At 45.9% G+C, this 23,884-nt stretch overlaps 2 protein-coding genes across 4 annotated transcripts in view; both read left to right on the top strand.

Annotated features, from left to right (window-relative positions):
• The first annotated feature begins 3,600 nt into the window (after positions 1–3,600).
• LOC140347096 (uncharacterized) lies at positions 3,601–9,943 on the top strand. The gene is made up of 3 exons (XM_072433436.1): positions 3,601–3,718; positions 4,349–4,448; positions 9,585–9,943. The coding sequence occupies exons 1-3, from the start codon at positions 3,608–3,610 to the stop codon at positions 9,890–9,892; spliced, it is 519 nt and encodes a 172-aa protein (XP_072289537.1). The 5' UTR covers positions 3,601–3,607; the 3' UTR covers positions 9,893–9,943.
• Positions 9,944–13,690: 3,747 nt separating this feature from the next.
• The window catches only part of LOC140347082 (zinc finger MIZ domain-containing protein 2-like), a 22,533-nt gene continuing 12,339 nt past the window's right edge, over positions 13,691–23,884 (top strand). Inside the window, exons 1-9 of one of the 3 annotated variants that reach the window (XM_072433415.1) lie at positions 13,691–13,784; positions 19,686–19,761; positions 19,845–19,956; positions 20,023–20,228; positions 20,297–20,459; positions 21,020–21,232; positions 21,496–21,595; positions 23,234–23,352; positions 23,421–23,516. In XM_072433415.1, coding sequence (XP_072289516.1) covers positions 19,715–19,761; positions 19,845–19,956; positions 20,023–20,228; positions 20,297–20,459; positions 21,020–21,232; positions 21,496–21,595; positions 23,234–23,352; positions 23,421–23,516 — 1,056 coding nt within the window. In that variant the 5' untranslated portion in view covers positions 13,691–13,784; positions 19,686–19,714. Of the gene's footprint in view, positions 13,785–19,685; positions 19,762–19,844; positions 19,957–20,022; positions 20,229–20,296; positions 20,460–21,019; positions 21,254–21,495; positions 21,596–23,233; positions 23,353–23,420; positions 23,517–23,884 lie in introns of all 3 variants that reach the window. The other 2 variants (XM_072433414.1, XM_072433413.1) reach the window with 2 other exon arrangements.

The raw sequence follows: 23,884 nt of genomic DNA, 5'->3' as shown, positions 1-23,884 counted from the left end.
GTTGTAATCTCCTTTCTTCATCTGTGTCTGAAGCCACTTCAGTTGTGACCATGCGTCGGTGGCAGGTCGTTCTGTTTGAGCCACTGTTTACTCCAGCATTAACTTAACGCCAACGTTGTTAAAGTGAACACCTGTCGCTTCAAATCCTGTATCTGTCTCTGTTCTGTGGCTTCTGATTGGACCACAGTCAGAGTACCCGAGACTACAGCGTGTTTCACTGGCAGCAGTGCGATGGTGCTGGTTGTGTCACAGATGAATCCATGGATGAATTCTGCAGGGGAGGAGCCGCTGAAGGGGAGGAGCCGCTGAAGGGGAGGAGCCGCTGAAGGGGAGGAGCCGCTGAAGGGGAGGAGCCGCTGAAGGGGAGGAGCCGCTGGAGAACAAGAGCAGAAGCGCCATGATGTTGGCTTTCAGAGGAGGGGCCCTGCAGGTCAGAGCGGGCGTGGCCCTGGGCCCCCACTCTGCTCGCTCTCTTCATCTTTGTTCCTGTTTTTAACTTCTAAATCCAGGTCCAAAAGAGATGCCTCTGTTTCCTTGTCTGTCCTTGTTTGATGCTCTTTAGGTTTCAGCTCCAACTCAACAATGAGTTTGTTGTTAATTATTAATTTAATGGAATTTATTGTTTATTTATCTTAGTAAAAAATAAATAAATACAAATTTCACCAACAACAGCGGTGAGTTACTCCTGTAAAGTGCTTTCTTAGTTACAGACACGCCCCTCTCTCTTAAATCAGTGATTGTCTAAACTAATAAGTCACATTCATAATTTCATGTAATGTGGAAAATTCATGTTAAGTTTTGATAAACCTCCACAATTTAATTTAGTGTTTTCAATATTTAGAATTTCATTATAAATACAAGAGGTTTGTGTCTTACCTTTTTGTATCGTGGACCAATCAGAGGAAAGCGTGGAGTCCTCTTGTCACAGCTGACCGTGACTGGACCTGACCCGTGAGTCTATATATAGACTATAAAAATAATGAGGAAGTACACAGTACACAGTACATAGTACATAGTACATAGTACATAGTACATAGTAACAGTACATAGTACACAGTACACAGTACATAGTAACAGTACACAGTACACAGTACACAGTAACAGTACACAGTAACAGTAACAGTACACAGTACACAGTAACAGTACACAGTACACAGTACACAGTACACAGTAACAGTAACAGTACACAGTACACAGTAACAGTACACAGTACACAGTACACAGTAACAGTACATAGTAACAGTACACAGTACACAGTAACAGTACACAGTACACAGTAACAGTACACAGTACACAGTAACAGTACACAGTAACAGTACACAGTACACAGTACACAGTACACAGTAACAGTACATAGTAACAGTACACAGTACACAGTAACAGTACACAGTACACAGTAACAGTACACAGTACACAGTAACAGTAACAGAATACTGTGTCCCATATGATAAATATGACACAGAGATAAAAAACACATTCACACATTATGGTTATTTTAAAATACCTCGTCCAGGTCTAGACTTTCTCCTGGTCCAGACCCTCTTTGGTCCTGGTCCAGGCCCTCTTTGTCCAGACCCTCTTTGGTCCTGGTCCAGACCCTCTTTGTCCAGACCCTCTTTGGTCCTGGTCCAGACACTCTTTGTCCAGACCCTCTTTGGTCCTGGTCCAGACCCTCTTTGGTCCTGGTCCAGACCCTCTTTGGTCCTGGTCCAGGCCCTCTTTGGTCCTGGTCCAGACCCTCTTTGGTCCTGGTCCAGACCCTCTTTGGTCCTGGTCCAGACCTGGTTTCTCTCTGGTTCTTTTGACTTGGTGGTTCTTTTGAAGTGTCTGCAGAACAAAGGCGTGATCAGGGGGAGCTTTAGAGCCGTCTGATTGGCCGATTCATCCGTCCGTCAGCCGCTTCCTGCCGTTTGAACTGCCTAATGTTCTTTAATCGGCCGTAAATCCACGTAATGCGCCCGGGCCGACCACTTCAAACGCGGCGGGAGCAGACAGGTGCGGGGCGGGGGGCGTGGCGGGGGGCAGGGCCAGACCTCACCTGGGGCCGAACAGGAAGGAAGCGCGCTCTGATCTGACAACACTTCAAAAACAAGCGGCCACATCAGAGGCCCCGGGGCCGGTATAAGGAGCGAGCGCAGTCCCAGGTCTAGACTCACCCGGGACTCTCAGCACCCGTCCTCAGCACCCGTCCTCAGCACCCGTCCTCAGCACCCGTCCTCAGCACCCGTCCTCAGCACCCGTCCTCAGCACCCGTCCTCAGCACCCGTCCTCACACTCTTTCAGGGACTTTATACTCTTTGGATCCTTTTGAGAGCTGCTTTTGTTTTGCACCTTTAACGTTTTGGCTTAGACATTATTTCATTCATTTGTCAACTTCAAATTTTGTTCCGTTATTGACAATTTGCTGTGTTTATTTTGCACTTTTTCGGAATTTTCACTGTTTGGATTTTACAGTTTTTTCCTTTAACGTTCCATTTTTGTTCATGCTTTTCACTTTTGGGTTTTGACAGTATTTAGTTTCTGTTGTTATTGTTGTTTAATTTATTTCAGGCCTTTTTGCTTTTACATTATTGACGTAGTTTGAATTCTTTGTGGGATTTTTCATACTCAAAAGTCCTTCTATTTCTAATTTGAAACAATCTGTTGTTTTCAGATTTATTGACAGCAGTTTTGAAATTTACCAACCATTTATATTTTAGTCCGAGCTCATTTTACACTAAACTCAACATTTTTACTTTCATATTTTTAAAATAATCTGTGACATCTTGGGTTTTTAAAAACTCAAAATTCGCTTTTTAATTCTTTTTTTAAAACATTGGTGGACATATTTTCATCCATTATTATTATCATTTAAATTTTGTATTATTATTTTTATGAACACAACACAGGAATAAGATGCTTTTTCTTTCATTTATAAAAATATATATTTAAATTCTTTTAATAGTTTTTATATCTTTTCTTTCACGGAGCAAAAATATTTGAACTTATTTTTTAGTTTTTAACTAAAGTAATCAGGTCTGATCCTGGTCCTGGTCTGGTCCTGGTCTGGTCCTGGTCCTGATACTGGTCCTGGTCTGATCCTGGTCCTGGTCCTGGTCTGATCCTGGTCCTGGTCCTGGTCCTGGTCCTGGTCTGATCCTGGTCCTGGTCCTGGTCCTGGTCCTGGTCCTGGTCCTGGTCCTGGTCTGATCCTGGTCCTGGTCCTGGTCCTGGTGCTGGTCCTGGTCCTGGTCTGATCCTGGTCCTGGTCCTGGTCCTGGTGCTGGTCCTGGTCCTGGTCCTGGTCCTGGTCCTGGTCTGATCCTGGTCCTGGTCCTGGTCCTGGTCCTGGTCCTGGTCCTGGTCCTGGTCCTGGTCTGGTCCTGGTTCTTCTTGCCCTCTGGTTGCTCTGCTCGTACCCAGAGATGAGGCTTGTTTTTGGGCTTCTGGTGGCCGTGGCCGTGGGCCTGGTCTCGGTCCTGGTCTCGGGTCTGGCTCTGGACTCAAACACGATCAGATCCTCTAAAGACGCCTCTGCTCTCGAAGTACGATCATTACAAATATTCAAATATTACATTTAAATCCATCCATCCATTTTCTACCGCTTGCATTTAAATGTGGTTTCTAAATGTTTCTATTATTTTTCCAGGATTCTCTGAATAGAAACTCTCAAAGACCAAACCGACGAGGGTCAGGGAGATCTCGCTCATGTTCAGGACCCGACTGTGACGCCGCTCCGGTCAGTCTAGTCCTGCTTTAGTCCTGGTTTAGTCCTGGGTTAGTCCTGGTTTAGTCCTGGTTTAGTCCTGGTTTAGTCCTGGTTTAGTACTGGTTCAGACCTGGTTTAGACCTGGTTTAGTCCTGGTTTAGACCTGGTTTAGACCTGGTTTAGTCCTGGTTTAGTCCTGGTTTAGACCTGGTTTAGTCCTGGTTTAGACCTGGTTTAGACCTGGTTTAGACCTGGTTTAGTCCTGGTTTAGACCTGGTTTAGTTCTGCTTTGGACCTGGTTTAGTCCTGGTTTAGTCCTGGTTTAGTCCTGGTTTAGTCCTGCTTTGGACCTGGTTTAGTCCTGGTTTAGTCCTGGTTTAGTCCTGGTTTAGTCCTGGTTTAGTCCTGGTTTAGACCTGGTTAAGTACTGGTTCAGACCTGGTTTAGTCCTGCTTTGGACCTGGTTTAGTCCTGGTTTAGTCCTGGTTTAGACCTGGTTAAGTACTGGTTCAGACCTGGTTTAGTCCTGCTTTGGACCTGGTTTAGTCCTGGTTTAGTCCTGGTTTAGTCCTGGTTTAGTCCTGGTTTAGACCTGGTTAAGTACTGGTTCAGACCTGGTTTAGACCTGGTTTAGTCCTCTAAACACTGGTCTCTTTGCAGGGAGTCTCGTGCAGTAACCGGCCGCAGAGGAGACAGTCCAGCCGAGACCAAGACCGGGACCTGGAGTTGGACCAAGACTCGGACTTCAACCGGACCAAAGGTAACGTCTGACCCTGGCTCTGGTCTGACCCTGGCTCTGGTCTGACCCTGGCTCTGGTCTGACCCTGGCTCTGGTCTGACCCTGGCTCTCAGTCCTTATGTGGTGTTTGCTGGAGTCCCCCAAGGCTCAATACTGGGGCCAGTCTTATTCAGTTTGTATGTTAACCTGTCTGATGTATGCAAGAATATACAAATACAAGTACAAGTACACGCAGACGATACAGTTCTGTACAAACTACTGCAATACTCTCCGGAGCCACGGGACCAAATACCTTGTTATTCTCACGTCCACCAGGGGGACAATCTGTCCCGATGCAGCAGGGGGACAATCTGTCCCGATGCAGCAGGGGGACAATCTGTCCCGATGCAGCAGGGGGACAATCTGTCCCGATGCAGCAGGGGGCCAATCTGTCCCGATGCAGCAGGGGGCCAATCTGTCCCGATGCAGCAGGGGGCCAATCTGTCCCGATGCAGTGGGACAATCTGTCCCGATGCAGCAGGGGGACAATCTGTCCCGATGCAGCAGGGGGACAATCTGTCCCGATGCAGAGTGATTAATGTCCAACTATTGAAGTTTTAACCTTCAAAGTCCACGTGAAGAAAATGGGATTAAATTAAAGTTACTATGGAAGTTACCATCTTTTATGCACTCAAACTAGTTCAGGACTAGTTCAGGACTAGTTCAGGACTAGTTCAGGACTAGTTCAGGTCTAGTTCGGGACTAGTTCAGGACTAGTTCAGGTCTAGTTCAGGTCTAGTTCAGGTCTAGTTCAGGTCTAGTTCGGGACTAGTTCGGGACTAGTTCAGGACTAGTTCGGGACTAGTTCGGGTCTAGTTCGGGACTAGTTCAGGACTAGTTCAGGTCTAGTTCGGGACTAGTTCGGGTCTAGTTCGGGACTAGTTCGGGACTAGTTCAGGACTAGTTCAGGTCTAGTTCGGGACTAGTTCAGGTCTAGTTCGGGACTAGTTCAGGACTAGTTCAGGACTAGTTCAGGTCTAGTTCAGGACTAGTTCAGGTCTAGTTCAGGACTAGTTCAGGACTAGTTCAGGTCTAGTTCAGGACTAGTTCAGGACTAGTTCAGGTCTAGTTCAGGTCTAGTTCAGGACTAGTTCGGGACTAGTTCGGGACTAGTTCGGGACTAGTTCGGGACTAGTTCGGGTCTAGTTCGGGACTAGTTCGGGACTAGTTCAGGACCAGTTCAGGACTAGTTCAGGACCAGTTCAGGTCTAGTTCAGGACTAGTTCAGGACTAGTTCAAGTCTAGGTCAGGACTAGTTCAGGTCTAGTTCAGGACTAGTTCAGGTCTAGTTCGGGACTAGTTCGGGACTAGTTCAGGACTAGTTCAGGACTAGTTCAGGTCTAGGTCAGGACTAGTTCAGGTCTAGTTCGGGACTAGTTCAGGACTAGTTCAGGTCTAGTTCGGGTCTAGTTCGGGACTAGTTCGGGACTAGTTCAGGTCTAGTTCAGGTCTAGTTCGGGTCTAGTTCGGGACTAGTTCAGGACTAGTTCAGGTCTAGTTCGGGACTAGTTCAGGTCTAGTTCGGGACTAGTTCGGGACTAGTTCAGGACTAGTTCAGGTCTAGTTCGGGACTAGTTCAGGTCTAGTTCGGGACTAGTTCGGGACTAGTTCAGGACTAGTTCAGGTCTAGTTCGGGACTAGTTCGGGACTAGTTCAGGACTAGTTCAGGACTAGTTCAGGTCTAGTTCAGGACTAGTTCAGGACTAGTTCAGGTCTAGTTCAGGACTAGTTCAGGTCTAGTTCAGGACTAGTTCAGGACTAGTTCAGGTCTAGTTCAGGACTAGTTCAGGACTAGTTCAGGTCTAGGTCAGGACTAGTTCAGGTCTAGTTCAGGACTAGTTCAGGTCTAGTTCAGGTCTAGTTCAGGTCTAGTTCAGGACTAGTTCGGGACTAGTTCGGGACTAGTTCGGGACTAGTTCGGGTCTAGTTCGGGACTAGTTCGGGACTAGTTCAGGACCAGTTCAGGACTAGTTCAGGACCAGTTCAGGTCTAGTTCAGGACTAGTTCAGGACTAGTTCAAGTCTAGGTCAGAACTAGTTCAGGTCTAGTTCAGGACTAGTTCAGGTCTAGTTCGGGACTAGTTCAGGTCTAGTTCGGGACTAGTTCAGGACTAGTTCAGGACTAGTTCAGGTCTAGTTCAGGACTAGTTCAGGACTAGTTCAGGTCTAGTTCAGGACTAGTTCAGGTCTAGTTCAGGACTAGTTCAGGACTAGTTCAGGACTAGTTCAGGTCTAGTTCAGGACTAGTTCAGGACTAGTTCAGGTCTAGGTCAGGACTAGTTCAGGTCTAGTTCAGGACTAGTTCAGGTCTAGTTCAGGTCTAGTTCAGGTCTAGTTCAGGACTAGTTCGGGACTAGTTCAGGACTAGTTCGGGACTAGTTCAGGTCTAGTTCGGGACTAGTTCGGGACTAGTTCAGGACTAGTTCAGGACTAGTTCAGGTCTAGTTCGGGACTAGTTCAGGTCTAGTTCGGGACTAGTTCGGGACTAGTTCAGGACTAGTTCAGGACTAGTTCAGGACTAGTTCAGGTCTAGTTCGGGACTAGTTCGGGACTAGTTCAGGACTAGTTCGGGTCTAGTTCGGGTCTAGTTTGGGACTAGTTCAGGACTAGTTCGGGTCTAGTTCAAGACTAGTTCGGGTCTAGTTCAGGACTGGTTCAGGACTAGTTCGGGTCTAGTTCGGGACTAGTTCGGGACTAGTTCAGGACTAGTTCAGGTCTAGTTCAGGACTAGTTCGGGTCTAGTTCAGGACTGGTTCAGGACTAGTTCAGGTCTAGTTCGGGACGAGTTCGGGTCTAGTTCGGGACTAGTTCGGGACTAGTTCAGGACTAGTTCAGGACTAGTTCGGGACTAGTTCGGGACTAGTTCAGGTCTAGTTCAGGACTAGTTCAGGTCTAGTTCAGGACTAGTTCGGGACTAGTTCAGGACTAGTTCAGGACTAGTTCAGAACTAGTTCAGGTCTAGTTCGGGACTAGTTCGGGTCTAGTTCGGGACTAGTTCAGGACTAGTTCAGGACTAGTTCAGAACTAGTTCAGGTCTAGTTCGGGACTAGTTCGGGTCTAGTTCAGGTCTAGTTCAGGACTAGTTCAGGTCTAGTTCAGGACTAGTTCAGGACTAGTTCAGAACTAGTTCAGGTCTAGTTCAGGTCTAGTTCGGGTCTAGTTCAGGACTAGTTCAGGACTAGTTCAGAACTAGTTCAGGTCTAGTTCAGGTCTAGTTCGGGTCTAGTTCGGGTCTAGTTCAGGTCTAGTTCAGGACTAGTTCAGGTCTAGTTCAGGTCTAGTTAAGGACTAGTTCAGGTCTAGTTAAGGACTAGTTCAGGACTAGTTCGGGTCTAGTTCAGGTCTAGTTCAGGACTAGTTCAGGACTAGTTCAGGACTAGTTCAGGACTAGTTTAGTTTAGCTGGTTGTTGAAGAAAACTCCGGCCTTCACATTCTCACGACTGTATCATTTGGACAGGACGTTCGTTCCTTGAGGCGTTTTAAACTTCTTTCTTCCTTTATTAGATTTGATCAGTAAAAAGAACGAGCGCTCAAACTTCAAAACAGCCACAGAGGATCTTCTTCCGGCTCTTTCAACTTCAGACGCTGCGTTTACTGTAAATAAACGTGGTTTTCTCTGTCGTGTTTCTGCCTCAGGACGACGGCTGAAATGTGTCTTTTGTGCAAACTCTGGACCATGTTTATGAAATCTGTTTCTGACCCGATGATTCATGTGACCTGCTCTGGCCCTGAACACACCGACTCTGAAGCTCTAAAGCTCTGAAGCTCTAAAGCTCTAAAGCTCTAAAGCTCTGAAGCTCTGAAGCTCTAAAGCTCTGAAGCTCTAAAGCTCTAAAGCTCTGAAGCTCTAAAGCTCTGAAGCTCTGAAGCTCTAAAGCTCTGAAGCTCTGAAGCTCTAAAGCTCTAAAGCTCTGAAGCTCTGAAGCTCTGAAGCTCTAAAGCTCTGAAGCTCTGAAGCTCTAAAGCTCTAAAGCTCTGAAGCTCTGAGGCTCTGAAGCTCTAAAGCTCTAAAGCTCTGAAGCTCTGAAACTCTAAAGCTCTGAAGCTCTGAAGCTCTAAAGCTCTGAAGCTCTGAAGCTCTGAAGCTCTGAGGCTCTGAAGCTCTGAAGCTCTAAAGCTCTGAAGCTCTGAAGCTCTGAAGCTCTGAAGCTCTAAAGCTCTAAAGCTCTGAAGCTCTGAAACTCTGAAGCTCTAAAGCTCTAAAGCTCTGAAGCTCTAAAGCTCTAAAGCTCTGAAGCTCTGAAGCTCTAAAGCTCTGAAGCTCTGAAGCTCTGAAGCTCTAAAGCTCTGAAGCTCTAAAGCTCTGAAGCTCTAAAGCTCTAAAGCTCTAAAGCTCTGAAGCTCTAAAGCTCTGAAGCTCTGAAGCTCTAAAGCTCTAAAGCTCTGAAGCTCTGAGGCTCTGAAGCTCTGAAGCTCTAAAGCTCTGAAGCTCTGAAGCTCTGAAACTCTAAAGCTCTGAAGCTCTGAAGCTCTAAAGCTCTGAAGCTCTGAAGCTCTGAAGCTCTGAAGCTCTGAAACTCTGAAGCTCTGAGGCTCTGAAGCTCTGAGGCTCTGAAGCTCTAAAGCTCTAAAGCTCTAAAGCTCTGAAGCTCTGAAGCTCTGAAACTCTAAAGCTCTAAAGCTCTAAAGCTCTGAAGCTCTGAAACTCTAAAGTCAAACCGTGTCCGACCCTCACGTTCACGGCTTTATGTGCTATCGTATTAAGAAGAAGAATTATAACGGCACAATTTGTGACTTGCAGTTAAAGTCGTTTCAACGTGAGCGGTTTCAGACAGCTGATGCTAACTGGGCTAGCTTTGTTAGCTCGACTTTTGGCCCTGAACAGTTTGTGTTTAGAAGATCGAGAGATTCAACATTTCATACGATTAGATTCGTTTATTTGAAATTTCAAAAAACACATGAGCAAAAAAGCTAGCATTAGCCAAAATGCTACTTCTCCTCTGTCGCCCAAACTAAACCTGAACTTAGCCCAAGATGTGGGCCACAGTGTTTAGATGTGGGCCACAGTGTTTAGATGTGGGCCACAGTGTTTAGATGTGGGCCACAGTGTTTAGATGTGGGTTTAGACAGTTGTTTTGAGGTGATGCATGACTGTATGTCTCTCTCTGCTCTCGTCAGCCGCAGAGATGTCTCCGTGCGTCCGCTCTGGAGACTGCGCTGCTGGACTCTGCTGCGTCCGGTACCTGACGGGCAAACGGTGCCAGAGGATCCCGGCGGAGGGCGAGCTGTGCCTGCTGCGAGCGCCCAAGCACCGCCGTGCCAACCTGGGCCGGTGCCAGTGCGGCGAGGGCCTCACCTGTGCCCGCGCCCCGGGGGAGGACCAGGCCCAGCCCGGACACAAGAAGGGCCAAGGCGTGTGCGTGCCCAGGCCCAGGAAAACACGGCATTCTGGGAAGAAACGACGCACGGCAGAGAACTCCTGTTGACACAAAGAAGAGTCCTAAACTAGTCCTGAACTAGTCCTGAACTAGTCCTGAACTAGTCCTGAACTAGTCCTGAACTAGACCTGAACTAGTCCTGAACTAGTCCTGAACTAGTCCTGACCTGAACTAGTTTTGTCCTGTTCTAGTCCTTGATTAGTTTCAGTTTTAGTTCCGGGTTAGTCTCAATTTTGATGTGGTCAACAGCCCTTAGTCAGGGTTTAGTCCTGGTTTAATCAAAGGATACTGCTGGTTTAGTCCTGGTTTAGAGCTGGTTTAGAGCTGGTTTAGTCCTGGTTTAGTCCTGGTTTAGTCCTTGGTTTAGTCCTGGTTTAGAGCTGGTTTAGTCCTGGTTTAGAGCTGGTTTAGTCCTGGTTTAGAGCTGGTTTATTCCTGGTTTAGTCCTTGGTTTAGACCTAGTTTAGTCCTGTTTAGAGCTGGTTTAGAGCTGGTTTAGTCCTGGTTTAGTCCTGGTTTAGTCCTGATTTAGTCCTGGTTTAGAGCTGGCTTTACCCTTGTTTTGGCTGTGTTTTGCTTCCGTCTTGGACCTTTGAGATTGTTCAGTGATAATTCTGTTTTCATGGTTTCAGTTTGTCATGTAAAATGAATTTGCTGCTTGTTCATTTACACCGGTTAGCCCTGCGTCTTCTCTGAGCTCTTTTTATCTTGCTGCTGTTTCTTTTTATCTTGATGCTGTTTCAATATTCTAAGAAAGAATATTTTTGAGTGACCTTTGAATTATTGTTAAAATATTTATGTATATAATATTTTCTATTTTTATTATGTTGCAAATATTTGAAGTATTTTTGTAGTAATGTCTGAACCGAAACTTGTAAAATAAAAAAAATCCAAAAATAAATATTCTCCTCTTCCTTCAAGTCAAAGTATCTATCGCCATCAAGAGGCCAGAGCGGGAACTTCAGGCGGATCTTTCCACTAGAACTCGATATCAATAGTTCAGCCCTGGTTTAGTCAAAGTTTACTGCTAGTTTAGTCCTGGTTTAGACCTGGTTTAGACCTGGTTTAGTCCTGGTTTAGTCCTTGGTTTAGTCCTGGTTTAGTCCTTGGTTTAGTCCTGGTTTAGTCCTGGTTTAGTCCCGGTTTAGTCCTGGTTTAGTCCTGGTTTAGACTTGGTTTAGACTTGGTTTAAACCTGGTTTAGTCCTGGTTTAGTCCTGGTTTAGACCTGGTTTAGACCTGGTTTAGACCTGGTTTAGTCCTGGTTTAGACCTGGTTTAGTCCTGGTTTAAACCTGGTTTAGTCCTGGTTTAGTCCTGGTTTAGTCCTGGTTTAGACCTGGTTTAGTCCTGGTTTAGACCTGGTTTAGTCCTGGTTTAGACCTGGTTTAGTCCTGGTTTAGTCCTGGTTTAGTCCTGGTTTAGACCTAGTTTGGTCCTGGTTTAGTTCTGGATTAACTTGGCTTTACCATTGTATTGTGTTGTGTTTTGCTTGGGTGAAGGTTCTGTCTTCGACCTTTTAAATGTTTTGATATTAACAAAATAACTGATAAATTTTGTAAAGGTAATTTAGAATTTGACTTGAATGCATTTTGGTGCTGGTTACTTCCCGTCCGTCTCTTTTCCATTTGTTTTTAGTATATTTCAAACCTTCAAAACCTTTAGACCTTTTGTCCTTCAGACCTTGAGTCTCAGGTCAGTTCTATTTGGTACAAAACCTTTGGTCATAAAGTTTTACCAGTTTAAGATTATAACATCTGTGTTTAGTTTGTATGTTCTGATCAGCTCCTTCCATGTCGTAAGAACAGATTTGACCCAGGGATTTACTCTCCTGTACAGGAACCTCCGGCACCACATGACTCTCAGTATAAGACCTGCACAGGAACCTCAGGCACCACATGACTCTCAGTATAAGACCTGTACAGGAACCTCAGGCACCACATGACTCTCAGTATAAGACCTGTACAGGAACCTCAGGCACCACATTACTCTCAGTATAAGACCTGTACAGGAACCTCAGGCACCACATGACTCTCAGTATAAGACCTGTACAGGAACCCCCGGCACCACATGACTCTCAGTATAAGACCTGTACAGGAACCCCCGGCACCACATGACTCTCAGTATAAGACCTGTACAGGAACCCCCGGCACCACATGACTCTCAGTATAAGGCCTGCACAGGAACCTCAGGCACCACATGACTCTCAGTATAAGACCTGTACAGGAACCTCCGGCACCACATGACTCTCAGTATAAGACCTGTACAGGAACCTCAGGCACCACATGACTCTCAGTCCTGTGAGACTCACTCATTTATCGCCTCACGCTCTCATGCGCTGATGGCCTTTTCTCGCGCTAAAAAAATAATTTCAAAATACATTTGATTTTCCCGATCGCATCCAGCACCGTCACTGTCGTCAGGAAAGGTGAACGCCTCCAACAGGCCACCGTAGATCTACTGCTGACATGAAACTAGGTCAGAACGATCACAAGCGTGTTTCAGCGCGCGAGTTATCAGCTGTGAACCTGTTCCTCTGAAAAAGACCAAGTTTTGTGGTGCCAGATATAAGTCATCATTTAACACAGAGTGGACACAGAGTGGACACAGAGTGGACACAGAGTGGACACAGAGTGGAGAGTGGACACAGAGTGGACACAGAGTGAACACAGAGTGGACACAGAGTGGACACAGAGTGAACACAGAGTGGACACAGAGTGAACACAGAGTGGACGCAGAGTGAACACAGAGTGAACACAGAGTGTACACAGAGTGGACACAGAGTGGACACAGAGTGGAGAGTGGACACAGAGTGGACACAGAGTGGAGAGTGGACACAGAGTGAACAGAGTGAACACAGAGTGGACACAGAGTGGAGAGTGGACACAGAGTGGACACAGAGTGAACACAGAGTGGACACAGAGTGTACACAGAGTGAACACAGAGTGGACACAGAGTGGACACAGAGTGGACACAGTCCTCGTGTCATCGCAGAGTTTTCGATGCACAGTTTGCACTCAGAGCGTCTGTTGCATCGACAGCAAAGGCCATAAAGATTTTGAAAAACAAATCTCTTCAAACGTATCTATCCGTCAGTGGTTTAACTCAAACTCAAAGAAGAAGCCTACGGGGCGGGGCCTCCATTTAGTATGTACGCATCTTCATCGCCCTCCAGATGTCAATCAATCCTATATTCTTCATTCACTTGTAGAATGTGATATGAATTGTTCCTCCAGTGCCTCTTGAGTTCGTCATAGGGACATGAAGAGTCCACTCGCCGCCACAGGTCAGGGTTCCCTCAGAGTGGTTCGCGGTGGAACAGCCCGGCATAACAGTTCAATCACACGGCCGGAGACAAGCGAGTGGCGTGAATCCTCCGCAGCAAGAGTCCACATTTAAGTCGCATTTCCAGTATATCGTTTTATAACCTTTGTTGAGCTTGTATTTATATCTAATGACACCTCCCCCTCGCCTCCTCCGTCAGGCGCACTACTGCTTCCTTCCTGCAGGGGCGCTTCCTCCGGTTTAGTGGAAACAGTCTGGACCCATTCTGTGTCAAACCTGTACCAGCGCCTTCCTCCATCATCCCCCTCATCCTCACTGTCGTCCAGGCTCCAGCAGAACCTAGGGATGCTGCCGCGGCGCGAACCCCGCAGAGCAGCCCCGTAGTGCGGCTGCAGAGGAGCCGCAGAGCCCGGGGGTCTGGAGCTCCGGAGCCGCGGACCAGGACGAGGCTTCGGGGGCCGCTGCTGCTGCTGCCGCCGCCGCCGCGGGTGCATCGTCGGACCGCGGGAGCGCACGCATCACCTCTCGGCCTGTATCTCGCGGGAGTCCGTGGATTACAGCGCTTCTCGGTGGTATTCTCCGTCTCACCTGGATGTGACGGGGGCCCCGGTAAAAGTCGCCCGGGCGCAGAGCTCGAACACCGGGGACAGACTGGAGGTAGGTGCCGCTGTTCAAGAAACGCGATTCCCGGAGCGTCGCGCCGGCAAACGTAACCGCGACGCGGTCCAAACGCGGATACGTCGCCGCTGTAGAGCACCGCGCGGATCGATCATTTTATTATATCACGTAAAATCGGTACAAATGTGCGTTTATACGGAGCGGGGCTAGCGTGTTGCTAACAGCGGCATTCCATTGTCACAGTCGTGTAGCCGCAATGCTAACCAGCTAACCCGATCATCAAACATATATAGCCGGGAAACGGTTCTTTCATTCGGCGTGAAACAAAGGACACCGTGCGCACTCTCCGGTGCTACCAGCGCGTGAACGTGTCAGGTGATACCGTGAATATCCGTGTTCCGTGGCCGTTTTTCCGCCTCGTTAGCCGGCTAGCCGCGGTAGCTCGGGTCAGGATGCCATAAAGGTGTTAGCTCGTTAGCATTAGCAGCCTCAGAGGAATCTCAAAATGTCTCCCTGGTTTTGTCCGGAGCCGCGCCGCGTAACTCGCCCTTAGCCGCGTTTATCTGCCGTTTGGGTCGGTTTATCACCTTTATCAGCGTAAAAGTGCCACAGAAGCTTTATTTAAGTTATATTTGTGACTGGTGGTCGTGAATGTGAGGGGCGCGCGGGGTAAACTAGCCAAGTCCAGCTATTATTGTCTAACCAAGTGAAGCTGGGTTAATAATACTATAGTATAAAAGTATTCACTAGTATTTCTGTTTGTAAATATGCCCAAAAATAGTATATTTATCAAGTATAATGTCTATAAAAGTATTAGACTGTTGAGCCCAACAGTGACAGAAACGTGTTGTGGAGTAAATAAAGGGCAAAATAAGTACATTTATGTAACTGTCAACTCTTTCAGTGATGGAATAATCCCTATCTGGAGAGTTTAGGAGCGTTGCCATGGCGATTAACAGTTTGTGAAACGATTATCTTCTAAATCCCACCACATCACAGAGCAGTGAGCGGCAGTTTGAATGGAAGCGGTTCATTATACATATATTTGTATGTTATTTACTCCACGAACGACACAATATCCTGTTCCTTTTACTGCACAAAAACTTCGCTTTCAGTTTAAATATGTGCAAAAAATGATCTGAAATACTGTTTGTCGATTCATATTTACGCCTTTTTGACCCGGATGTATGTTAAATGTGAACGAAAAGCAAATCTAATCTAAAAGTGTGATATTTTCACCCAAATCGTTGGGTCGCACGTCGTCGAGGTGAATGTTCGGGGGCTGATTACTCCGTCTAAGCGTGTTTGGGGCCAAATTAATGTGGCCCTCAATGAAAACATCTCTCAAAGCAAGAATTGCATCAATACGACTTAGAATTACACCTAAAACATGTTAAATTCCAACTAAAGCGCAAAAAACGCTTCGAAATACTGTGTTTGTCGATTCATATTTACGCCTTTTTGTCCCGGTCGTATTTTATTTTTTGACATTACACCTAAAACATGTTAAATTCCTACTGATCGATTATAAACGTCTTCAGTAATGGAATAATCTCTGAGCGGTTTACGCCACGATCTGAGAGAAGAGGGATTATTACACGGACGGAATGGGAATCGCACTAAAATGTGTCGATTTTGTGTTTGCGATGGAAAAAAAACACTGCTAATCACAAGAATTACCTCTAGATTAATCGACATTATTGACACTCGAACCTCAACAACGTTCAGCATATTTCACTATAATTCAGAAACATATTCATTATTGTCAGAATCGACCGCTGCAAAAACACGACGCACTTTAGGACCGTTTTTTCACATTAAAATCCTACATTTCAAACAATATTCATTTACTGTTTGATTCACATGTTGTGGGTCAGATTTGAGATGGTTTAACTTAAAGAAATAACAACGTTTAAATGATTTTTCTGCAGTTATTTTAGGAGGATTGTGTCTGATACTGATTCACTTAAATGTTCTTTTACTTTTATGGCTATAATATGACTCCGGGTTTATCTTCTAGAACTGCATTTCCATCTTTGAAACGCTTTTGGATCCGGTTTGTTTTGAATACGACGTCTCACTTTTACTTCCTTCACTGTCGATTATAATGACGACGAAACAAATGTGAAATGTTCGACTGCAACAAACTACCGTATTTTCCAGAGTATAAGTCGCACTGGAGTATGAAATGCAGTTGTGAAAATAACAAATAATATCACATAAGTCGCTCTGGAGTATAAGTATAAAAGTATAAATATAAGTCGCACCCTGGCCAAAACTATGAAAAAAGGTGCAACTTATAGTCCGGGAAATACGGTATTATTTTCCTTCAATGAATCGATTAGTGGTGAATATATTTAGTTTGACAAAAAGTAACTTGGGTGAAGCGTAAGTGACACTTTTAGACATTTTGAAGTTTGTGTTTCATTGTTTGTTTGTTTTTTTTAGTTAAATATAATTCCCGTTTTGTCTGAGCCGTAAAAATCTTATAGTACTCGAGTTCACGGGTGTTTGAATGATTGTTGTACTTTTCAGTCCTGCTAAAACGTGTCTCCTTTTTAAGAAAACGTCATAAATGAGTCATTGTTTTTCTCTGACCTGGTCATTTCGGGCCCCGCCTGTTTTAACCCAGCCCCGCCTGTTTTAACAACCCGGCCCCGGCAAGTTTTTCATGACTGTTGCTCTTTCGGTCTTTTATCGTCTTTTATTAGGCCCGAGCGCCACAAGCTGGCGAGAGGCCTATTAATCTCGTAAGGCCGTGCGAAGCACGGCTGCGAAAGTGCGCACATAGTGCGCACGAAATCGAGCGCGAAGCGCTCGCCCACTTCCAAACACTCACTAACGCACTCCTCCACTCATGCACGCCCCGTGCATACTAATTAGTTGTAGGAAAATGGAACATCACCGTTGTAAACGGGCGAAGCCCGTGCAAAAGTTCGCACTAAACGAGCACTTTACATTGGGATGACGCGCGGTCGTCATCCCCATATAAAGCACTCATTTGCGCTAAGTAGCTCACGAATACGTTCCCCATCTCTTGCATGTTCCGTGCATATAAGCATGTTATGCAAAAATTCAACATTATAACTGTATAGAGGGCCAAAAACACAAAGTGTAGTTAACACTCAAAATTAACGAAAGTACCCTTCAGTGACCAGGGACCCACACCATGAGGTAGGAAAGCGCGAGCGCTTTCCGAAAATGTATAGTTTATGATATTTGGAAAATGGGAAACATTGTTTTCGCATCGGAATATTATTCTTTCTTCCTCTTTCTTCTTCTTGGGACCAACCCCCCTATTTTTCACCCAGTGACATTGACGAAAAGTCACAAAAATTTGCACACCTCTAAAAATCGTGCCTCTACATTCTGGCTATTTCCCTTTTCTAAAATAAAAAAATTGGCGCGTCAGCGCCACCAAATGTACCAAAAATGCATTGAGAGATGGGAAATGACCCAAAAAAAATCTGATCGTAGAATCATGAAATTTGGCGCAGAGGTAGATGCTGACAAGAGAAGTAAAAAATATTATTACGGCAACGCCGTCCCCCCAACCAAATGTCGGCCATATTGCTTCAAAAATGGCTAAACATGACTTCGGAGTTTTTCCAAACGTCGTACTTTTACGAACTCCTCCCAGGGCGTTGGCCCTAAAAAGCTGAAATTTGGTGAAAATGCTACTGAGGAGTGGGACATCAAAAGTTATCCAAATTACATTGATACCTGTCACGGTCTCTGTGCGGCGAAGCCGCAAACTGTAGCTAGAATTTCAGAAATCTCCCATATTTAAATTTCTGCCGTTTGCACAGATAAAGTCCGAATTGCGTCAAATTAGAATCAGTTGTTAAACTCTTTGCCCTAAACCTACTTGAAGTGAAATAAATTCATTTGGCGCCACAGCGCCCCCTACAGATTTTATATGGAGGTTAAATGTTTAGTTTTGCGAAATTATATGAAATTTGACACACAACTCAATTTTAGCATCCCCAGTCAAAAGTCAATGAGAGCCATGTCATAATTGTTATGGCGTTGCCGTAACGATGACCGAAACCTTCCATGTTATTCCAATGGGGAAATCGCCAGAACATGTTTACACTTTATACTTTCACAAACTCCTCTTAGGGCGTTAGCCCTATTAACCTGAAATTTGGTGAGACTCATCTTCAGGGGTGGACCATCAAAAGTTATCCACATTTTTATTCAAAGAGTCACGGTGTCTGTGCGGCAAAGCCGCACATTTTGCCAAGAATTCAAAATAAAATTGCTTTTTGATGGTAAAACAAAGGGAAGAAGATGTGACAGCGTCACAGATTCAGCAGTAGGCGTAAAAAAAGGACAATTGGGGCGCGTTAGCGCCCCCTCCTCTTGCGGCGTGGCGGCGGCGTGGCGAGGGCCGATCATTGCCGCTTGCGGCTATATTTGTCTTTTATTGTCTTTTATTGTCTTTTATTGCCAGTGGTCATTTTGTCCTTTTTTGTTCATAATAAAGACTAAAACTACGACTTCTATGAGCTTTTCCATCGACTAAAAGTGTAAGTGACCAGAGCAGAAACAAACTCCAATTTATCCGAGTTAAAATAAAACATACCGTATTTTCCGGACTATAAGTCGCACATTTTTTCATAGTTTTGGCTGTGGTGCGTCTTACACTTATATACTTATACTCTGGAGCGACTTATATGTGATATTATTTGTTATTTTCACACTTGCAACAGCATTCTCCAGTGCAACTTATATATATATGTTTTTTTCTTCTCTATTATGCATTTTTTGGCTGGTGCGACTTATACTCCACAAAATACGGTAATTATTTTCTCTTTGACTAAAACTATTGTAGATTTAGTCGATTAAATTAACGTGACAAATTCATCCACTAAAACTAGATTGAAATGAAAAATAATTGTCTAAAATAAAAGTGAAATGTCAAATGATTATTGACTAAAACAAGACTCAAATTAAAAGTAATTAACTTAAACTGGACTAAAATAAAATAAAAATAAGACTTATTAAAAAGAATTGCTGACCAAAACTAAAAATCATTGTATTCTAAAACAGTTATTTGTTGAAGCCCCTCCCCTGATAAACTAATACATATTTTACAGTCTTGTCTATAAAATGTATTTCAAAATAATTTACATTTACAAGCTGTAATTAGTTTTCTTGACACTTGAAACTAAACTAATGAGATTATTCTGGCGCAGTAACTGAAACGTCATTTCGCTTTATTTTGAAAAGCTGACGTGTGATTGGTCTGATATTTGTCACATGACTCATTGTTTACAGGAAGTAAATGTGAACCAAATTATGAACTGCGCTCGAGTACTTGTATTTGGAAGTAAAAGTACGTTCAGCTCTACTTCATACGGGAAAAGAGCTGTGAAAGTTTTTAAAAACGTTGTGCTCACTACCGCACTGCTCCGCCTCCCCCACTCCCAGCCCCGCCTCCCCACTCCCAGCCCCGCCTCCCCACTCCCAGCCCCGCCTCCCCACTCCCAACCCCACCTCCGCCCCCCCGTGTCTTCTCCTGGTTCTGATTGCGCAGTTTAACCTTTACAACTGGACTTTGAACTAAACCAGTTTCAACTCTCGAAACTCAAACACACAAATGTACTTTTACTTCCAGATACAAGTACTCGAGCGCAGTATTCGTTCACTGCGCTGTATGAAGTAGAGCTGAACGTACTTTTACTTCCAGATACAAGTACTCGAGCGCAGTATTCGCTCACTGCGCTGACAAATGTGATCCACAAAATCTACTGTTGAAGCCTCCATGTTTGTTTTTTACTAGTTACGCTTTTTCTGTTTTTTAACGCGGGAAAAACAAATGTATTTTCTGAGAGAGAGCGAGAGATATGTGTTGTGGACATGAAGTATTTGTGGTAGATGTCCTCTCATGAGGCTGTCATGAGGCTGAACTCCGCTCTTTGCTCCGTTGCTCAGGGTGACGTGTGAGCAGGCGGAGCCACAACATGAATCCTCTGAACCAGATGAAGGCGGGGCTCAACAACCCTCACAGGTAACAGACTCTGTCCCATGTGACCTGCAGGAGGGCCCCTGACACAGTCTAACCTGTCCTCTGTCCCGTCCTCTGTCCCTCAGCGATGGCTCGTATCCGTACGACTCGAGTTGGCAGCAGCCCCCAAACCAGCCCACGGGGTCTTTGTCTGTGGTGACCACCGTGTGGGGCGTGACCAACCCCTCAGCCTCACAGGTAATGCCACGCCTCCATCATGATCCCTGTGCCCAGCGTTTGTTCTAACCACTCTGTTTGTCTCAGGGCCTTGGAGGAGGTGTGATGGGCCCGGGGCCCTCTCCGTCTGCGGGGCCCATGATGCAGGGGCCTCCCTCTGGGATGGGAGGAGGTCATGGAGGTTACATGGGGCAGCAAGGCTACGGCGAGCCCAACAAAGGCTACATGAACCAGGGCATGTACGGGCGCGGGCCGGGGGGCTATGGCGGGGCCCCGGGGGGCTACGGCGGCAGGTGTGTGGAGACCATTAAAGCTCACTCTTGTCACATTGTGCCAGGCTCACTCTGCTCCTCTTCCACAGTTACTCCTCAAACCCGGGCGCGTCGCGGGGCTCTGCAGACTTCACTCAGGCGGCAGCTGCAGCCGCTGTGGCCGCCGCCGCCGCTACGGCAACTGCCACCGCCACAGCGACCGTCGCCGCGGCGATACAGGAGAAGCAGAACCAGGAAGTCAACTACGGACCAGTAAGTACTAATGCGACTACAGTTGCTACTACCGTGAAATTCAGACTATTGAGCGCACCTGAATATAAGCTGCTCCAGCGCCAAAGAAGGATTTGTTTACATATATAAGCCACGCCTTTATACACAAAGACTGTACACGCCCCCCTGTCCCTGTCCCCCTCTGTCCTCTGTGTGAGCTGCTTTACCAGTGTCAGTCTTCCTCCACATCTGGCTCTGCTCCTTTGCTTCCACCTTCTTCTTCATTGTGTCTTCTCTCTTGCTCTTCCTGTTGGAGCGCCCCTAGAGGCCATTCCACTGTAAACATCTATACATTAACCACATCGTTGTTCGGGCGCTGGGCTGAAAGAGTGCGGAGAAAGCAGCTGCTTATAATCTGGCTTTTACAGTTCTGTTACTTATACTACAGTTACAAATGCTACTATTTCTACTACTGTTGGTGTTACTACTACTACTGTTACTACTACTACTACTGTTACTACTACTACTCTTACTTTTACTAGTACTATTACTGCTATACTCCTCCTCCTCTTTGGCTCTTGTTAATCCCCCATGTGTTTCAGATGGGAGGTCAAGGCTACAGTCCGCAATTCATGTCGGGTCCTCGGGGTCCGGGGATGGGCCCAGGTCCAAACAGAGGGCCTCAGTCCATGGGGCCCATGTTCGGAGGGCCCCAGAGGCACCCCCAGCACCCGAACTACGGACCTGGCCCCAGCCCCCAACAAGCAGCACACATGAGGCAGCAGCAGGGCCTGAAGCGGCCCTACAACTCTGAGGTGAGACCACCGGACCGGGTCGTTCCAGGGGTTGTTCCAGGGGTCGTTCCAGGGGTCGTTCCAGGGGTCGGTCCAGGGGTCAAGCCAGGTTTAGCCTCAGCTTGGCTCAGACACGGGTTGATAGTTTAGTCTTTACTTTTGACAAAGATAATGAATTAAACAAATTGATTCATAAAATGTAAAAAGTGTTTGTTTAGTTTGTAATCAGTGAAATGCTTTTTATCCAGCCCAAATCGCAGCTCTAATGTCTCTCTCTCTGGCAGTCGTTCCCGATGCAGCAGTACGGCGTCCCGGTCGGGTCTGTACCTGGATCGGGTTCTGTCCCTGGCTCTTACTCTGGACCCAACATGCCCTACCACACAGGTACGAATACTCAAATACTCTGTACTTCAGACGCCGTACTGTTGAGTTAGTGTTTACTCTGTACTTGAGACGCAGTACTTTGGAGTTAGTGTTTACTCTGTACTTCAGACGCAGTACTTTGGAGTTAGTGTTTACTCTGTACTTCAGACGCAGTACTTTGGAGTTACAGCCAGTGTTTACGCTGTACTTCAGACGCAGTACTTTGGAGTTACAGTGTTTACTCTGTACTTCAGACGCAGTACTTTGGAGTTACAGTGTTTACTCTGTACTTGAGACGCAGTACTTTGGAGTTAGTGTTTACTCTGTACTTCAGACGCAGTACTTTGGAGTTACAGCCAGTGTTTACGCTGTACTTCAGACGCAGTACTTTGGAGTTACAGTGTTTACTCTGTACTTCAGACGCAGTACTTTGGAGTTACAGTGTTTACTCTGTACTTCAGACGCAGTACTTTGGAGTTACAGCCAGTGTTTACTCTGTACTTCAGACGCAGTACTTTGGAGTTACAGCCAGTGTTTACTCTGTACTTCAGACGCAGTACTTTGGAGTTACAGTGTTTACTCTGTACTTCAGACGCAGTACTTTGGAGTTACAGTGTTTACTCTGTACTTCGGACGCAGTACTTTGGAGTTACAGTGTTTACTCTGTACTTCAGACGCAGTACTTTGGAGTTACAGTGTTTACTCTGTACTTCAGATGCAGTACTTTGGAGTTACAGCCAGTGTTTACTCTGTACTTCAGACGCAGTACTTTGGAGTTACAGCCAGTGTTTACTCTGTACTTCAGACGCAGTACTTTGGAGTTACAGTGTTTACTCTGTACTTCAGATGCAGTACTTTGGAGTTACAGTGATTACTCTGTACTTCAGACGCAGTACTTTGGAGTTACAGTGTTTACTCTGTACTTCAGATGCAGTACTTTGGAGTTACAGTGATTACTCTGTACTTCAGACGCAGTACTTTGGAGTTACAGTGTTTACTCTGTACTTCAGACGCAGTACTTTGGAGTTACAGTGTTTACTCTGTACTTCAGACGCAGTACTTTGGAGTTACAGCCAGTGTTTACTCTGTACTTCAGACGCAGTACTTTGGAGTTACAGTGTTTACGCTGTACTTCAGAAGCAGTACTTTGGAGTTACAGTGTTTACTCTGTACTTCAGACGCAGTACTTTGGAGTTACAGTGTTTACTCTGTACTTCGGACGCAGTACTTTGGAGTTACAGTGTTTACTCTGTACTTCAGACGCAGTACTTTGGAGTTACAGTGTTTACTCTGTACTTCAGACGCAGTACTTTGGAGTTACAGCCAGTGTTTACTCTGTACTTCAGACCCAGTATTTTGGAGTTACAGTGTTTACTCTGTACTTCAGACGCAGTACTTTGGAGTTACAGTGTTTACTCTGTACTTCAGACGCAGTACTTTGGAGTTACAGTGTTTACTCTGTACTTCTCTCAAAATATTAAGTTCAAACTAAGATGAAATGAAAATAATTAATTTAAAGCAGAAATGTTGTAGGAATAAATGATGAGGAATACTTTCTGCTGAAAGCGTGTAATACGAGCAGGAAGCACCAGAACTTAGGTGAAAAGCAGTAGAATGAATGAGCTTCTCTCACTTTGGTTTGTTTCCCTCTGTGTCCAGGAGCAGGTGGTCCAGGCCCCGCCCCACAGCGCTCGGGCTCCTCCCCCTTGTACCAGAGCCACAAAATGGGCCTCCCTCAGTACCAGGGGCCCGGGCCCTCCCCCCAGCAGTTCTACAAGGTGTGTGTGCGCATGGCTTCAGTCTGAACGCCGCTAAAGGCCTCACAATAACACTGTCCTGTTTCCAGCAGGAGCAGTTTAACGGACAGAGCGCCGGGCTCAGCTCCCTGTCAGCAGGGGGCGCCGGAGGAGGAGTCTACAGCTCCTATAACCAATCGTCAGGGGTAAGAGCGCCCAAAGTCCCAAACGCATCAAGACTAATGCGCTAGTGAAATGAGCAGCTAGCTAAACATTGTATGTCGCTGCAGCATCAATCACAAAGCTAATGCTAACTATTAGTATTAAAATATAATACAAACTGTGTTAGACTGTGGGAAAAGCCCATAGCAACCAGGGCAAAGCTTAGCATTGTTAGCCTACTGTGAGCTAACAGTGCTAAGCTTACTGCGAGCTAACAGTGCTAAGCTTACTGCGAGCTAACAGTGCTAAGCTTACTGTGAGCTAAAGGTGCTACGCTTACTGCGAGCTAACGGTGCTACGCTTACTGCGAGCTAACGGTGCTACGCTTACTGCGAGCTAACGGTGCTACGCT

This window comes from Eucyclogobius newberryi, unplaced genomic scaffold, assembly GCF_026437365.1.
Source record: "Eucyclogobius newberryi isolate DKJ021-1_F unplaced genomic scaffold, fEucNew1.0.hap1 SCAF_6, whole genome shotgun sequence".
Lineage (NCBI taxonomy): Eukaryota > Metazoa > Chordata > Actinopteri > Gobiiformes > Gobiidae > Eucyclogobius > Eucyclogobius newberryi.
This window is presented reverse-complemented; position numbering and strand designations above follow the sequence as displayed.

What these genes read in the sequence shown, in the direction of transcription:
- LOC140347096 (XM_072433436.1), top strand. Translation starts at nt 3,608, where the DNA reads ATGTTTCTATTATTTTTCCAGGATTCTCTGAATAGAAACTCTCAAAGA. An exon ending in CCGACTGTGACGCCGCTCCG is followed by an intron (nt 3,719 to 4,348) that starts GTCAGTCTAGTC and finishes GTCTCTTTGCAG; the next exon opens with GGAGTCTCGTGCAGTAACCG. An exon ending in GGACTTCAACCGGACCAAAG is followed by an intron (nt 4,449 to 9,584) that starts GTAACGTCTGAC and finishes TGCTCTCGTCAG; the next exon opens with CCGCAGAGATGTCTCCGTGC.